We start from the raw sequence: 14,982 nt of genomic DNA, 5'->3' as shown, positions 1-14,982 counted from the left end.
TCAATCAATGTGGGGTTTATTATTCTACACATATTTCTAATGTCTCTCAGGTGTTCACATTCATGTAGATAGTGGTCAAGGTGGTATCCTTCTCTCTCTCATCACAGATTCAACAACTCCACTGCTTAACTGTTGTTTCCATTCCGAATCTCCATGGATATTTGTATTCAAGACGGATTCTCGCTATTACTGATTCTCTCCCTCGTCCTCCTCCTCTTCGTCCATAATGATTGGGATTGCCAGCTGCAACCATGTTGTACCATCGTATAGATTCACTGGTTTGTGCTTCTATCCTCCTTTGCTCAGTTACCTTGTCACGGTGATGTTGCCTGACAATACCTCTAATTTGTAGTAGAGTCTTGGGTATGAAGTATTCAATATGGTCTCCTTCAGCAGCCAGCACATCTGCTTGTTCATTCCCACATATTCCAACATGGGAGGGGACCCCCAACATGGGAGGGGACCCCCAACATGGGAGGGGACCCCCAACATGGGAGGGGATCCACAGAAACTTGACGACTCTTCCCTGGTTGATTAGTACCCTCACAGCTCTCTTAATTTCAGCGACTATCGCAAGATTTTCGGCCCGATTTTTACATAGGCTTTGTAGAGCTGCTTTTGAATCGGTACCAATCATTGCACTATTAATGTTTCGTTCAAGGAATCTTAACACCATAAAAATGGCTCTGCTTGCATTGAAGAGGCATAGTTCTCAATACGTGTTTTTTCTTCATTTCTGCATTGAAAGGCATTGTTCCTAATTACCATGTATGCTGTACCAGCCCTTCCATTGGCAGGATTAGATGACCCGTCAGTGTAAATTTGATCTAGTTCATCTCCGGCTTCATTATAAATTTCTTCAAGATACTTGTGCCTCATTTCTTGTGGTAACATGTTGGACTTTTTTGTTGCCATTTCATTGATGATAATCCTGCATGAGTCATCCTCCCAGGGAGGTAACCTCTCTACAGGCAGGAGCTCACGGGCTTGCTCAAGCAGGTGAAGCTCTTCAAGGTAGCAGACTGATCTGTGATGCTATTTTTTGCTTCTGTTTCCTCCTGTAAGTAACACAGAACTAAGTTTTTTCTTGACAATATCATTGCAATGGGGATCTCTGGCTATCCTAATTGGAAGCTTAGCATTCAGCTCCTGAATTCTGCTTTTAACACTGTGGGGGGATGACAACTCTTCTCGTAGATTAGACGCTTTGCCAGTTCTTGGAACTCAATGAATGATTGTCATGGCTTCATTTTGAATGCTTTCAGAGCCTTTTCATGCCGCTTTGGAAGTAGATGCACAGAACTGGTGCGGCATGGTCTATGACGGAGCGCACATAGGCTGTGTACATCATTTTAAGCACGGCAATAGAGGCTCCATGTCCATTCCAGGTCATTGCTTTCAGTGCCCTGAGTCGACTTTTGCATGTTCCTATGAGTTGGTTGAGCTCCTCATTTTTTTTTTCCTTGCTAGAGCCGACAAAGACGCCAAGGTACCGATAGTGGTCAACCCATTCAAGTGTTGCACAATTAATTTGTAGTTCATCATTTTCTCACCTCTTGTGATGAGAGTATGTTTTTGTCTTAATTGTGGAGAGAGTGAAACCGAGCTCAACACATTTCCTTCCAAGGAGTTCAATGGACTGTTTAATTTTTTCCAAGGTTGGGGCTTGTATTAGAAGATTATCTGCATATCCCACTTGTTGTGTTCCTTCCGGAATATCAATATATGCAATGGCGTTCATAAGTGCATTGAATAGTGTGGGGCTTAAGACTCCGCCTTGGAAGATCTCGAGTTCCATAGTCATTGTTCTTGAGACTACTGCATTGAAGCAGTCAAAGGCCACAAAGGTGCGGCCACTCCATTCTTGATCAAATTGACATAAAACTGAACTGCACATTTTGGCTGCTGTACTGAACAATGTTAACCCATATATTGTAATGCGAATATAGGAAAATGTTCTCAAATCATATTAGATTTAGCTCAGTAATCACTTCACCGGTTGGGACTTGACTCCACTTTGACCCACCTGGGGCGCTTTGACCCACCCGGGGCGCTTTGACCCACCCGGGGTGCTTTGACCCACCCGGGGTGCTTTGACCCACCCGGGGCGCTTTGACGCACCCGGGGCGCTTTGACGCACCTGGGACGCTTTGACACACCTGGGGCGCTTTGACCCACCTGGGGCGCTTTGACGCACCTGGGACGCTTTGACGCACCTGGGGCGCTTTGACGCACCTGGGACGCTTTGACCCACCTGGGGCGCTTTGACGCACCTGGGACGCTTTGACCCACCTGGGGCGCTTTGACGCACCTGGGACGCTTTGACCCACCCGGGACGCTTTGACGCACCCGGGACGCTTTGACGCACCCGGGACGCTTTGACGCACCCGGGACGCTTTGACGCACCCGGGACGCTTTGACGCACCCGGGGCGCTTTGACGCACCCGGGGCGCTTTGACCCGCCCGGGGCGCTTTGACCCGCCCGGGGCGCTTTGACCCGCCCGGGGCGCTTTGACCCGCCCGGGGCGCTTTGACCCGCCCGGGGCGCTTTGACCCGCCCGGGGCGCTTTGACCCGCCCGGGGCGCTTTGACCCGCCCGGGGCGCTTTGACCCGCCCGGGGCGCTTTGACCCGCCCGGGGCGCTTTGACCCGCCCGGGGCGCTTTGACCCGCCCGGGGCGCTTTGACCCGCCCGGGGCGCTTTGACCCGCCCGGGGCGCTTTGACCCGCCCGGGGCGCTTTGACCCGCCCGGGGCGCTTTGACCCGCCCGGGGCGCTTTGACCCGCCCGGGGCGCTTTGACCCGCCCGGGGCGCTTTGACCCGCCCGGGGCGCTTTGACCCGCCCGGGGCGCTTTGACCCGCCCGGGGCGCTTTGACCCGCCCGGGGCGCTTTGACCCGCCCGGGGCGCTTTGACCCGCCCGGGGCGCTTTGACCCGCCCGGGGCGCTTTGACCCGCCCGGGGGGCTTTGACCCGCCCGGGGGGCTTTGACCCGCCCGGGGGGCTTTGACCCGCCCGGGGGGCTTTGACCCGCCCGGGGGGCTTTGACCCGCCCGGGGGGCTTTGACCCGCCCGGGGGGCTTTGACCCGCCCGGGGGGCTTTGACCCGCCCGGGGGGCTTTGACCCGCCCGGGGGGCTTTGACCCGCCCGGGGGGCTTTGACCCGCCCGGGGGGCTTTGACCCGCCCGGGGGGCTTTGACCCGCCCGGGGGGCTTTAAGAACATAAGAACATAAGAACAAAGGTAACTGCAGAAGGCCTATTGGCCCATACGAGGCAGCTCCTATTCTATAACCACCCAATCCCACTCATATACTTGTCCAACCCGTGCTTGAAACAATCGAGGGACCCCACCTCCACAATGTTACGCGGCAATTGGTTCCACAAATCAACAACCCTGTTACTGAACCAGTATTTACCCAAGTCTTTCCTAAATCTAAACTTATCCAATTTATATCCATTGTTTCGTGTTCTGTCCTGTGTTGATACTTTTAATACCCTATTAATATCCCCCCGGTTATGTCCATTCATCCACTTGTAAACCTCTATCATGTCACCCCTAACTCTTCGCCTTTCCAGTGAATGCAACTTAAGCTTTGTTAATCTTTCTTCATATGAAAGATTTCTAATTTGGGGAATTAACTTAGTCATCCTACGCTGGACACGTTCAAGTGAATTTATATCCATTCTATAATATGGCGACCAAAACTGAACTGCATAATCTAAATGGGGCCTAACTAGAGCAAGATATAGCTTGAGAACCACACCAGGTGTCTTGTTACTAACGCTGCGATTAATAAATCCAAGTGTCCGATTTGCCTTATTACGAACATTTATGCATTGATCCTTTTGTTTTAAATTCTTACTAATCATAACTCCCAGATCCCTTTCGCAATCCGACTTCGCAATCACAACACCATCCAGCTCGTATCTTGTAACTCTATCATCATTACCTAACCTCAGAACTTTACATTTATCAGCATTAAACTGCATCTGCCAATCCTTTGACCATTTCAAAACCCTATCTAGATCAACTTGAAGTGATAGTGAGTCCTCCTCCGAATTAATTTCCCTACCGATTTTCGTATCATCGGCAAATTTGCAAATGTTGCTACTCAAACCTGAATCTAAATCATTTATATATATTATAAACAACAGAGGTCCCAGGACAGAGCCTTGAGGCACTCCACTTACAACATTTTCCCACTCTGACTTGATTCCATTTATACTAACTCTCTGTTTCCTTTGGTATAGCCATGCCCTAATCCAGCTTAATATAGCACCCCCAATACCATGAGACTCTATTTTTTTAATCAGTCTTTCATGTGGCACTGTATCAAAAGCTTTGCTAAAGTCAAGGTATACAACATCGCAATCCTTACCACTATCAACTGCCTCAACAATGCTAGAATAAAAAGATAACAAATTTGTTAAACATGAACGGCCATTTATAAAACCATGTTGCGACTCAATTATTAATTTATGTTTTTCAAGATGAAGACGAATTTTATTTGCTATTATAGATTCGAGTACTTTCCCACAATAGACGTTAGGCTAATTGGTCGATAGTTAGACGCAAGTGATCTATCTCCTTTCTTAAAAACTGGTATCACATTAGCAACTTTCCAAAACTCTGGCACTCTGCCTGACTCTATTGATTTATTAAATATGGTTGACAGTGGGTCACAAAGCTCCTCTTTGCATTCTTTAAGCACCCTAGCAAACACTTCATCCGGCCCTGGGGATTTGTTTGGTTTGAGTTTTACTATTTGTTTAAGAACATCCTCCCTGGTAACTGCTAAACTCGTCAACCTGTCCTCGTCCCCACCCACATAGACTTGTTCGGCTGAAGGCATATTGTTAAGTTCCTCTTTAGTAAATACAGATACAAAATATTTATTAAAAATACTACTCATCTCTTCATCACTATCTGTTATTTGACCTGTCTCAGTTTTTAATGGACCTATCCTTTCCCTAGTCTTAGTACGATATAACTGAAAAAACCCTTTAGGATTTGTCTTTGCTTGCCCTGCTATGCGAACTTCATAGTTTCTTTTTGCTTTCCTTATCTCTTTTTTAACATTTCTAACCAGTTGTACGAATTCCTGTTCTAAAGTGACCTCCCCATTTTTAATCCTTTTGTACCAAGCTCTCTTTTTACCTATAAGGTTCTTCAAATTCTTTGTTATCCACTTTGGGTCATTAGTATACGATCTATTCAATTTGTATGGTATACTACGTTCCTGTGCTTTGTTTAGAATATTCTTAAATAAGTTATATATTGAATCCACATCGAAATCCCCATTTAAGTCACCTATCGCTGGGTTCATGTCTCGCTCCAAGACCGGCCCACACCCCATACCCAAGCCTTTCCAATCAATTTGACCCAAAAAATTTCTTAGGCTATTAAAATCAGCTTTTCGAAAATCTGGCACTTTAACAGAATTTTCTCCTACTGGTCTATTCCATTCTATGCTAAATCTGATTTCTTTGTGATCACTGCTCCCTAGCTCACTCCCTATTTCGATGTCATTAATTTGCGTTTCCCTGTTAGTTAACACTAAATCTAAAATATTATTTTCCCGTGTTGGTTCCTTAATGTGTTGCGTAAGAAAGCAATCGTCAATTAATTCTAGAAAATCTTCTGCTTCACTATTCCCTGTTTTGTTCAACCAGTTTATTCCGCTAAAATTAAAGTCACCCATGACATAAATACTGTTAGATCTAGATGCTCTAGATATTTCATCCCATAGATGCTTTGCTTCCATTCTGTCTAAATTTGGTGGCCTATATATTACTCCTATTATAATATTATTAGCTTTTTCGTTTAATTCAATCCAAATAGTTTCTGTGTGTGGCTCTGTTTTGATTCCCTCTTTGAGACTACATTTCAAATTGTCCCTAACATATATGGCTACTCCACCTCCTCGTCTAATATATCTATCTGTGTGAAATAGTTTAAATCCATATATTTGATATTCAGCTAATAGTTCTCTATTTTCTACATTCATCCACGTTTCGGTAAGTGCAATAATATCTATTTTTTCTGTGCAGACAAGAGCATTTAATTCGTTAATTTTATTTCTTAGACTTCTACTGTTAGTGTAATATACCCTAAGTGAATTGTTATTTTGCGGACCTTCTCTTTCCCTGATCGTTTTGCCAATTCCTTTCTCCCACAAACACATACTTTTATTACCTCCTTCCTCCAAATCAATTCCCATACCTCTATCTACTAACAGTTTAAACCCAAACAAACACCTCTAACCACTTCTTCTAGCGAGTTCGCAACAGCAACACCCCAGCTCTCGATAGATGCACCCCATCACGAGCATACATTTCATTTCTTCCATAGAAGTGTTCCCAGTTGTCTATGAAAGATATTGCATTTGATTTGCAATATCTTTCCAGCCGGCAATTGACACCAAGTGCCCTCGATATCCATTCATTTCCCACTCCCATTAACAGTACCCCTTTGACCCGCCCGGGGGGCTTTGACCCACCCGGGGCGCTTTGACCCATTTCAAGCCATGGCACACCGTCGCTCAACATCATTCCTCATCCCCACAAAGTACACCCTACACATCAATAATTAAACTCCATCAATCTCTCTACGCAGCTCAAATCGATCCAGGAACGCAGGGAACGCCTGGAAGCCTTACTCCAGAGTCGCCGCTTGCCGCCAATTTCTCCAGCTTCCTCCAGCACCACTAGCAGCAGGAGCAACGGCAACACCCCCGCTAACAGTAGGACCAACGGCAATACCCCTGTTAACAGTAGAACCAACGGCAACACCCCCGTTAACAGTAGAACCAACGGCAACACCCCCGTTAACAGCAAGACCAACGACAACACCCCCGCTAACAGCAGGACCAACGGCAACACTCCTGCCGTCAGCAAGTCCTCGAGCAGGTCTCCTAGCACGTCCCTCTCGCCAAACTGGAAGGAAGAGACCAAGCCCGAGAAGCTGCCAACACCGCAGCCTAGAATACCTAAAATACAACTCGCACCCATACAGTGAGTATTGTATAAGACTCTCTCCTTCCGGGCTTGGGATGTATTATTATGATTATTATTAGTGGCAGTATTGTTAATGTTGTTATTTAGGATAAAAACCCCACACTTGTGTATCTGTGATATTTATGTCAAGAATTACACCAAGTCTTTCGCACTCTTGAATGCTTTGTCAAATTCTGAGTGTGGGGTTAGGACAAGACTTACATCTCAACGACTATTTTTGTTACAACGACAACGACTAGTCGTTGAGATGTAAGTCTCGTCCTAACCACATACTCGGACCTTTTTCTGAGTATGTGGTTAGGACACATTTGTATTTGTGCGTTTGCTCCTGCATAACTTTCCCCTCCTTTTGGAACATGCATTTATTCTCTCTTACAACTGCCCCTGCTGTCCCTGCTGTCTCATGCTGTCCCTACTGCTGCTATTGTCCCTGCTGCCCCTGCTGTCTCATGCTGTCACTGCTGCCCCTGCTGCCCCTGCTGTCAGTATTGGAAACTACGCCTTCGGGGCAACGTTTAGCTTTACTCAAAGTTGCACCGTCGGCGTCGTCATTTTTCGTTACCCTGGTGATATTTCGCTGCCATCCAGGTGCGTCTTTAGAGTTGCACTGTAGTCTTCATCATTTAAGAACATAACATAAGAACAAAGGCAACTGCAGAAGGCCTATTGGCTCATACGAGGCAGCTCCTATTTATAACCACCCAATCTCACTCATATACTTGTCCAACCGCGCTTGAAACAATCGAGGGGCCCCACCTCCAGCACGGTACGCGGTAATTGGTTCCACAAATCAACAACTCTGTTACTGAACCAGTATTTACCCAAGTCTTTCCTAAATCTAAACTTATCCAATTTATACCCATTGTTTCGTGTTCTGTCTGGTGTTGATACTTTTAATACCTTATTAATATCCCCTTTGTTATGTCCATTCACCCACTTGTAAACCTCTATCATGTCACCCCTAACTCTTCGCCTTTCCAGTGAATGCAACTTAAGCTTTGTTAATCTTTCTTCATATGAAAGATTTCTAATTTGGGGAATTAACTTAGTCATCCTACGTTAGACACGTTCAAGTGAATTTATATCCATTCTATAATATGGCGACCAAAACTGAACTGCATAATCTAAATGGGGCCTAACTAGAGCAAGATATAGCTTAAGAACCACACCAGGTGTCTTGTTACTAACGCTTCGATTAATAAATCCCAGTGTCCTATTCGCCTTATTACGAACATTCATGCATTGATCCTTTTGTTTTAAATTCTTACTAATCATAACTCCCAGATCCCTTTCGCAATCCGACTTCGCAATCTCAACACCATCTAGCTCGTATCTTGTAACTCTATCATCATTACCTAGCCTCAGAACTTTACATTTATCAGCATTAAACTGCATTTGCCAATCCTTTGACCATTTCAAAACGCTATCTAGATCAACTTGAAGTGATATTGTTGGATTGGTTCAGTAACAGAGTTGTTGATTTGTGGAACCAATTACCGCGTACCGTGCTGGAGGTGGGGCCCCTCGATTGTTTCAAGCGCGGTTGGACAAGTATATGAGTGAGAGGGGGATATTAATAGGGTATTAAAAGTATCAACACAGGACAGAACACGAAACAATGGATATAAATTGGATAAGTTTAGATTTAGGAAAGACTTGGGTAAATACTGGTTCAGTAACAGGGTTGTTGATTTGTGGAACCAATTGCCGCGTAACATTGTGGAGGTGGGGTCCCTCGATTGTTTCAAGCACGGGTTGGACAAGTATATGAGTGGGATTGGGTGGTTATAGAATAGGAGCTGCCTCGTATGGGCCAATAGGCCTTCTGCAGTTACCTTTGTTCTTATGTTCTTATGTTCTTATGATAGTGAGTCGTCCTCCGAATTAATTTCCCTACCGATTTTCGTATCATCGGCAAATTTGCAAATGGTGCTACTCAAACCTGAATCTAAATCATTTATATATATTATAAACAACAGAGGTCCCAGGACAGAGCCCTGAGGTACTCCACTAACAACATTATCCCACTCTGACTTAACCCCATTTATACTAACTCTGTTTCCTTTGGAATTGCCATGCCCTAATCCAAGTTAATATAGCACCCCCAATACCACGAGCTTCTATTTTTTTAATTAGTCTTTCATGTGGCACTGTATCAAAAGCTTTGCTAAAGTCAAGGTACACAACATCACAATCCTTACCACTATCAACTGCCTCAACTATGCTGGAATAAAAAGTTAGCAAATTTGTTAAACATGAACGGCCATTTGTAAAACCATGTTGCGACTCAATTATTAATTTATGTTTTTCAAGATGGAGACGAATTGTATTTGCAATTATTGATTCAAGTAACTTTCCCACAATAGACGTTAGGCTAATTGGCCGATAGTTTGACGCAAGTGATCTATCTCCTTTCTTAAAAATTGGTACCACATTAGCTACCTTCCATATAGCTTGAACATAAGAACATAAGAACATAAGAACAAAGGTAACTGCAGAAGGCCTATTGGCCCATACGAGGCAGCTCCTATTCTATAACCACCCAATCCCACTCATATACTTGTCCAACCCGTGCTTGAAACAATCGAGGGACCCCACCTCCACAATGTTACGCGGCAATTGGTTCCACAAATCAACAACCCTGTTACTGAACCAGTATTTACCCAAGTCTTTCCTAAATCTAAACTTATCCAATTTATATCCATTGTTTCGTGTTCTGTCCTGTGTTGATACTTTTAATACCCTATTAATATCCCCCCGGTTATGTCCATTCATCCACTTGTAAACCTCTATCATGTCACCCCTAACTCTTCGCCTTTCCAGTGAATGCAACTTAAGCTTTGTTAATCTTTCTTCATATGAAAGATTTCTAATTTGGGGAATTAACTTAGTCATCCTACGCTGGACACGTTCAAGTGAATTTATATCCATTCTATAATATGGCGACCAAAACTGAACTGCATAATCTAAATGGGGCCTAACTAGAGCAAGATATAGCTTGAGAACCACACCAGGTGTCTTGTTACTAACGCTGCGATTAATAAATCCAAGTGTCCGATTTGCCTTATTACGAACATTTATGCATTGATCCTTTTGTTTTAAATTCTTACTAATCATAACTCCCAGATCCCTTTCGCAATCCGACTTCGCAATCACAACACCATCTAGCTCGTATCTTGTAACTCTATCATCATTACCTAACCTCAGAACTTTACATTTATCAGCATTAAACTGCATCTGCCAATCCTTTGACCATTTCAAAACCCTATCTAGATCAACTTGAAGTGATAGTGAGTCCTCCTCCGAATTAATTTCCCTACCGATTTTCGTATCATCGGCAAATTTGCAAATGTTGCTACTCAAACCTGAATCTAAATCATTTATATATATTATAAACAACAGAGGTCCCAGGACAGAGCCTTGAGGCACTCCACTTACAACATTTTCCCACTCTGACTTGATTCCATTTATACTAACTCTCTGTTTCCTTTGGTATAGCCATGCCCTAATCCAGCTTAATATAGCACCCCCAATACCATGAGACTCTATTTTTTTAATCAGTCTTTCATGTGGCACTGTATCAAAAGCTTTGCTAAAGTCAAGGTATACAACATCGCAATCCTTACCACTATCAACTGCCTCAACAATGCTAGAATAAAAAGATAACAAATTTGTTAAACATGAACGGCCATTTATAAAACCATGTTGCGACTCAATTATTAATTTATGTTTTTCAAGATGAAGACGAATTTTATTTGCTATTATAGATTCGAGTAACTTTCCCACAATAGACGTTAGGCTAATTGGTCGATAGTTAGACGCAAGTGATCTATCTCCTTTCTTAAAAACTGGTATCACATTAGCAACTTTCCAAAACTCTGGCACTCTGCCTGACTCTATTGATTTATTAAATATGGTTGACAGTGGGTCACAAAGCTCCTCTTTGCATTCTTTAAGCACCCTAGCAAACACTTCATCCGGCCCTGGGGATTTGTTTGGTTTGAGTTTTACTATTTGTTTAAGAACATCCTCCCTGGTAACTGCTAAACTCGTCAACCTGTCCTCGTCCCCACCCACATAGACTTGTTCGGCTGAAGGCATATTGTTAAGTTCCTCTTTAGTAAATACAGATATAAAATATTTATTAAAAATACTACTCATCTCTTCATCACTATCTGTTATTTGACCTGTCTCAGTTTTTAATGGACCTATCCTTTCCCTAGTCTTAGTACGATATAACTGAAAAAAACCTTTAGGATTTGTCTTTGCTTGCCCTGCTATGCGAACTTCATAGTTTCTTTTTGCTTTCCTTATCTCTTTTTTAACATTTCTAACCAGTTGTACGAATTCCTGTTCTAAAGTGACCTCCCCATTTTTAATCCTTTTGTACCAAGCTCTCTTTTTACCTATAAGGTTCTTCAAATTCTTTGTTATCCACTTTGGGTCATTAGTATACGATCTATTCAATTTGTATGGTATACTACGTTCCTGTGCTTTGTTTAGAATATTCTTAAATAAGTTATATATTGAATCCACATCGAAATCCCCATTTAAGTCACCTATCGCTGGGTTCATGTCTCGCTCCAAGACCGGCCCACACCCCATACCCAAGCCTTTCCAATCAATTTGACCCAAAAAATTTCTTAGGCTATTAAAATCAGCTTTTCGAAAATCTGGCACTTTAACAGAATTTTCTTCTACTGGTCTATTCCATTCTATGCTAAATCTGATTTCTTTGTGATCACTGCTCCCTAGCTCACTCCCTATTTCGATGTCATTAATTTGCGTTTCCCTGTTAGTTAACACTAAATCTAAAATATTATTTTCCCGTGTTGGTTCCTTAATGTGTTGCGTAAGAAAGCAATCGTCAATTAATTCTAGAAAATCTTCTGCTTCACTATTCCCTGTTTTGTTCAACCAGTTTATTCCGCTAAAATTAAAGTCACCCATGACATAAATACTGTTAGATCTAGATGCTCTAGATATTTCATCCCATAGATGCTTTGCTTCCATTCTGTCTAAATTTGGTGGCCTATATATTACTCCTATTATAATATTATTAGCTTTTTCGTTTAATTCAATCCAAATAGTTTCTGTGTGTGGCTCTGTTTTGATTCCCTCTTTGAGACTACATTTCAAATTGTCCCTAACATATATGGCTACTCCACCTCCTCGTCTAATATATCTATCTGTGTGAAATAGTTTAAATCCATATATTTGATATTCAGCTAATAGTTCTCTATTTTCTACATTCATCCACGTTTCGGTAAGTGCAATAATATCTATTTTTTCTGTGCAGACAAGAGCATTTAATTCGTTAATTTTATTTCTTAGACTTCTACTGTTAGTGTAATATACCCTAAGTGAATTGTTATTTTGCGGACCTTCTCTTTCCCTGATCGTTTTGCCAATTCCTTTCTCCCACAAACACATACTTTTATTACCTCCTTCCTCCAAATCAATTCCCATACCTCTATCTACTAACAGTTTAAACCCAAACAAACACCTCTAACCACTTCTTCTAGCGAGTTCGCAACAGCAACAACCCCAGCTCTCGATAGATGCACCCCATCACGAGCATACATTTCATTTCTTCCATAGAAGTGTTCCCAGTTGTCTATGAAAGATATTGCATTTGATTTGCAATATCTTTCCAGCCGGCAATTGACACCAAGTGCCCTCGATATCCATTCATTTCCCACTCCCTTTCTTGGAAGAATGCCACATATGATCGGGATTCCTCCCTTGCTCCTAACTAACTCTATGGCTGTTTTATACCTCTGAATCAGTTCCTCACTCCTGACTCGACCAACATCATTTCCTCCCACGCTAATGCAAATAATGGGATTGTTCCCATTACCAGCCATAATATCATTCATGTTGTTTATAATATCACCAATGCCAGCTCCGGGATAGCAAACCCTTAACCTGTTCCCCCTATCTCTAGCACAAAACGTTCTATCCAAATACCTTATCTGGGAATCTCCCACAACTAATGTTTGCTTAGGTACTTCCTTTACTTTCTGAGGGGCCTGCGCTTCCTTTCTCTTCGTTGCTTTCCCTTTTGCGCGATCCACAGTCTCTCCACAGCACTCGTCCTCCAAAACGTCAAATGAATTGGAAGTTGCTATGGCGTTTGAAGGCGGCTTTATCAAAGTCTTCTTAAGGCCCCTGTCTTTCGCAACTCTCCAAGACGAGGTCCCTTTACTGCTGGTCTCCTCCTTCGTTACTTCTCGTTGTTTTTTAAGCTGACGCACCTCCTCCCGCAGAGAGTCCAACTCTGTCCTCAGGGCTCCCACTAGAGTCACCAGGTCCTTCACTATAGAACCACACCAGGTGTCTTTTTACTAACGCTGCGATTAATAAATCCAAGTGTCCGATTTGCCTTATTACGAACATTTATGCATTGATCCTTTTGTTTTAAATTCTTACTAATCATAACTCCCAGATCCCTTTCGCAATCCGACTTTGCAATCTCAACACCATCTAGCTCGTATCTTGTAACTCTATCATCATTACCTAACCTCAGAACTTTACATTTATCAGCATTAAACTGCATCTGCCAATCCTTTGACCATTTCAAAACCCTATCTAGATCAACTTGAAGTGATAGCGAGTCCTCCTCCGAATTAATTTCCCTACCGATTTTCGTATCATCGGCAAATTTGCAAATGTTGCTACTCAAACTTGAATCTAAATCATTTATATGTATTATAAACAACAGAGGTCCCAGGACAGAGCCTTGAGGCACTCCACTTACAACATTTTCCCACTCTGACTTGATTCCATTTATACTAACTCTCTGTTTCCTTTGGTATAGCCATGCCCTAATCCAGCTTAATATAGCACCCCCAATACCATGAGCTTCTATTTTTTTAATCGGTCTTTCATGTGGCACTGTATCAAAAGCTTTGCTAAAGTCAAGGTACACAACATCACAATCCTTACCACTATCAACTGCCTCAACTATGCTAGAATAAAAAGATAACAAATTTGTTAAACATGAACGGCCATTTATAAAACCATGTTGCGACTCAATTATTAATTTATGTTTTTCAAGATGAAGACGAATTTTATTTGCTATTATAGATTCGAGTAACTTTCCCACAATAGACGTTAGGCTAATTGGTCGATAGTTAGACGCAAGTGATCTATCTCCTTTCTTAAAAACTGGTATCACATTAGCAACTTTCCAAAACCCTGGCACTCTGCCTGACTCTATTGATTTATTAAATATGGTTGACAGTAGGTCACAAAGCTCCTCTTTGCATTCTTTAAGCACCCTGGCAAACACTTCATCCGGCCCTGGGGATTTGTTTGGTTTGAGTTTTACTATTTGTTTAAGAACATCCTCCCTGGTAACTGCTAAACTCGTCAACCTGTCCTCGTCCCCACCCACATAGACTTGTTCGGCTGAAGGCATATTGCTAAGTTCCTCTTTAGTAAATACAGATACAAAATATTTATTAAAAATACTACTCATCTCTTCATCACTATCTGTTATTTGACCTGTCTCAGTTTTTTAATGGACCTATCCTTTCCCTAGTCTTGGTACGATATAACTGAAAAAACCCTTTAGGATTTGTCTTTGCTTGCCCTGCTATGCGAACTTCATAGTTTCTTTTTGCTTTCCTTATCTCTTTTTTAACATTTCTAACCAGTTGTACGAATTCCTGTTCTAAATTGACCTCCCCATTTTTAATCCTTTTGTACCAAGCCCTCTTTACCTATAAGGTTCTTCAAATTCTTTGTTATCCACTTTGGGTCATTAGTATTCGATCTATTCAATTTGTATGGTATACTACGTTCCTGTGCTTTGTTTAGAATATTCTTAAATAAGTTATATATTGAATCCACATCGAAATCCCCAGTTAAGTCACCTATCGCTGGGTTCATGTCTCGCTCCAAGACCGGCCCACACCCCATACCCAAGACTTTCCAATCAATTTGACCCAAAAAATTTC

General features: G+C 42.5%; 1 protein-coding gene across 6 annotated transcripts in view; it reads left to right on the top strand.

The window, feature by feature from the left end:
• LOC123763697 (importin subunit alpha-1) overlaps positions 1–14,982 on the top strand; it is a 95,834-nt gene that overhangs the window by 19,675 nt on the left and 61,177 nt on the right. For all 6 annotated transcript variants that reach the window (XR_011222696.1, XM_045750984.2, XM_069304279.1 and 3 more), the window contains one exon: positions 6,618–7,015. Coding sequence is in view for 5 of the 6 variants with exons in the window: in XM_045750984.2 (XP_045606940.1) it covers positions 6,618–7,015 (398 nt within the window). In the remaining variant the exon portion in view is untranslated. The remainder of the gene's footprint in view (positions 1–6,617; positions 7,016–14,982) is intronic.

Source organism: Procambarus clarkii, chromosome 52, assembly GCF_040958095.1.
Source record: "Procambarus clarkii isolate CNS0578487 chromosome 52, FALCON_Pclarkii_2.0, whole genome shotgun sequence".
Lineage (NCBI taxonomy): Eukaryota > Metazoa > Arthropoda > Malacostraca > Decapoda > Cambaridae > Procambarus > Procambarus clarkii.
Note: the sequence above shows the minus strand (reverse complement) of the source record. Positions and strands in the feature narration are given on the sequence as shown.